The 3,170-nt window shown below is 39.4% G+C and overlaps 1 protein-coding gene across 1 annotated transcript in view; it reads left to right on the top strand.

Moving 5' to 3' along the window:
- The first annotated feature begins 2,781 nt into the window (after positions 1 to 2,781).
- The window catches only part of DOCK7 (dedicator of cytokinesis 7), a 157,014-nt gene continuing 156,625 nt past the window's right edge, over positions 2,782 to 3,170 (top strand). The window contains exon 1 of the mRNA XM_015595067.2: positions 2,782 to 2,849. Coding sequence (XP_015450553.1) covers positions 2,782 to 2,849 — 68 coding nt within the window. The remainder of the gene's footprint in view (positions 2,850 to 3,170) is intronic.

Here is a 3,170-nt window from a genome sequence, read left to right as displayed (position 1 = left end):
CTTCCCTTTTGGAAGTTCACATCAGTTGTTTCATTGTAGCATTCTTATTACCTTTTTGGGGGGGAGGAACTATGAGTATCTCTTTATTCCCATTTTGCCACTTCAGTTTTGTAAACATTTTGAAAGCACCCTGTATGTGGCGGGCACTCTGCTAGAGGGTGCCAAGGTAAATAAGATGAAGACCCGTCTTTTAATTGCTTAGTTCCTTGCAAGGACATAGGTAAATAGATTTCATAACAATTTGATAAGTGGTTAAGCTATTGTTCAGTTATCACAATGAGATAGTTCTTGATAGAAAAGGGCCACCAGGCAGAGTTAAAGAATATACATTTTCTTTAATGGCAGAAATTAACCTGCTTTGAGATATTTATACAGAATAAGAGGCAGTATAGCACACTCTAGTCAGAAGTGCAGTTTCCTGTCCTCTCTAATTCTTCAAGGAAGTTGCAAAGGAGAGCCTGTGAAGAGTGAGAGTTTGCCAGGCCTGAGAAGCCAAATTCTTGATACATACTGTATATTTTTTCCACTAAATTTTATATTCGAGGGTTGCATCACTACTATTCCATAAAAGCTGACTTTATAATTTATATGCTTCTTTTAAAGAGAATGTTTATAAACTGGGCTTTCCTACTGTTGAAATTGAACTTTACGTCAACAAGGCCAGGTTCTTATTCCACCATAGAAAGCAGTCAGGCTAGTCTGCAGCCTGTCTGAACTAGCCTCGTAGAAGAAACTCCATTTCTTTGAATGTATATGGATAAACAGAGTGCTTTGAAATCACAGAGTAGTGTCTAACCTGAGTGAAACAGAACAGAAATAATCAGGCAGGGCTTTATGCAGTCTGTGATATCCATTTTTTTTTTCTGTAATGAAAAATTTTTTTATTTTTATTTTATTTTTTTAATATATTTTTAAATTTTAATTAGTTTCAAGTATACAGTACATTGGTTAGACATCTATATAGTTTGTAAAATGATTCCCCTAATTGCACCCTCTCTCCTAGCCTATGTATTAATGCTAATTGCATTCCCTATGCTGTGCTCCCCACCCCCGTGACCATCCATCAGCTACTAATTTGTACTTCTTTAACCCTTCATCCCTTTCTCCCAGCCCCGCAAGCCCTCCTCCCCTCTGTCCGTCACCAAATTGTCCACTATATTTGTGAGTCTGTTTTTGATTGGTTTGTTCCTTTTATTCCTTAAATTCCTCATATAAGTGAAATCATATAGTGTTTATCTTTCTCTATCTGACTTAAACATCTTCTAGGTTCATCAAAACAATATCTTTTTCCATCTCCTTCCTTTTCATATGTAGGGATCTAGTTTTCTTATTTTTTCAGCCACTCTGTCTTTTGGTTGGAGCACTTAATTCTTTTCCATTTGAGGTACCTATTGATAGGAATGTAGTTGTTACCATTCTTTATTCCTGTTTTTGATACTTTGTTTTTCCTCTTAAAGAAGTCCCTCCAATATTTCCTATAATTCTGGCTTGGTGGTGATAAATTCCTTTAGCTTATTTTTGTCTGGGAAGCCCTTTGTCCATCAGCTCTAAATCATGGCTTTGCTGGATAAATTACTCTTGGTTGTATGTCCTGGGTCTTCATCCTGTTGAATATTTTTTGCCAAGCCCTTCAGTTCTGCATAGTTTCTTTTGAGAAGTCAGCTGCCAGTAGTATAGGTGTTCCCTTATATGTAATTATTTTTTTTTCTCTTGCTGCTTTTAATATTCTTTCTTTGTATTTAACCTTTGGCATTTTAATTATGATGCATCTTGCTGTGGGCCTCTTTGGATCCCTGATTTTTGGAATTCTCTGAGCTTCCTGGGGTTTTATGTCCATTTCCTTCACCAGGTTAGGGAGGTTTTCCATCATTATTTTTTCAAACAGCTGTTCAACATCTTGATTTTCTTCACTTACACCCATCAGAAGAATCTTTGGACCCTTAATAGTGTCCCATATCCTCCTTAAATTATTTTTATAGTCATGGCATCTTTTTTCTTGCCATTCTGATTGAGTGTACTGATTGGCCGTCCTGTCCTCTAGATAGGGCATGTGATCTTCTTTATTTACTTTGTTTATTCCATTTAATATACTTCTCATCTCAGATAATGTGTTCTTCATTTTAGACTGGTTCTCTTTTATAATTTCTACTTCCATTTTTATGTTTTTTATGTCTTTGTTGAAGTTCTCACTGAATTTATCTGCACTTACCAAAAGTTCATTGAGCATCTTATAACCAGTGTTTTGAACTCTGCACCTGTTAGATTACTTGACTCTGTTATATCTGGATCTCTGTTCTCTTCTGTCACATGGTTTCTACTTCGTCTTCCCATTTTGGCTGCCTTTCCGTTTCTGTTTCTTTGTACGAAGCAAAGCTCTTAAGTTTCCTGGTCTTATTAGTGTGGATTTATGAAGTAGGTGTCCAGTGGCACAGTCCTGAGAGGGGTTCAGCTGCAGGTCAAATTTAGCCCAAGCCTCTAAACCTTTGGGGCCACCTGTTAAGATTCAGCAAGCAATCCACAGATACTGTGCTTATAGTTGCCTCAAAAGGCCACACCAGAAACTGAGGTTAGCTGCCTCCAACAGTGTGAGTCTCAGGAAGGAGCATCTGACTCGCTGAGGATGCACCTGGATGTGGCTTGGGTGGGGCCACGAGTTGAGAGAGGCGGGGTTTCAGGGAATCCTCTGGGCCGAGTGACCTCTGTCATCCAGTTTGATGACATCACAACTATGGCAGCCCTGTGTCCAGTGCACTGGTACGGGGGAGGGCTCAACAGGGAACGATGGATACTGCGGGCACTTCTGTACCAAACAAGTCTCATGTTGGCCCTCACTCCGAAAATGTCTCCCTGTAAGTCCCTGGTACCCTCTGCGCGCAGCTGAATTGGCACTGGTTCTCAGAGTGAGCAGGTCCGTCACCGTGAAAATCTGCTTGCAGACGCGGCCCCTTTAAGAGGCGTCTGTATGATCAAAACACTTAACAAAATCAGTATAGAAGGAAAGCCTTGACATAATACAGGCCAAATATGACAAGCCCTCAGCCAACATTATACTTAATGGTGAAAAACTAAAAACCTTCCTTCTATGATCAGGAACAAGGCAAGGCTGTCCACTATCGCCACTGTTATTCAATATAACATTAAAGATCCAGGCAAGAGAAAGACATAAAAGG

The sequence above is a fragment of the Pteropus alecto genome, unplaced genomic scaffold (genome assembly GCF_000325575.1).
Source record: "Pteropus alecto unplaced genomic scaffold, ASM32557v1 scaffold25, whole genome shotgun sequence".
NCBI lineage: Eukaryota > Metazoa > Chordata > Mammalia > Chiroptera > Pteropodidae > Pteropus > Pteropus alecto.
Note: the sequence above shows the minus strand (reverse complement) of the source record. Positions and strands in the feature narration are given on the sequence as shown.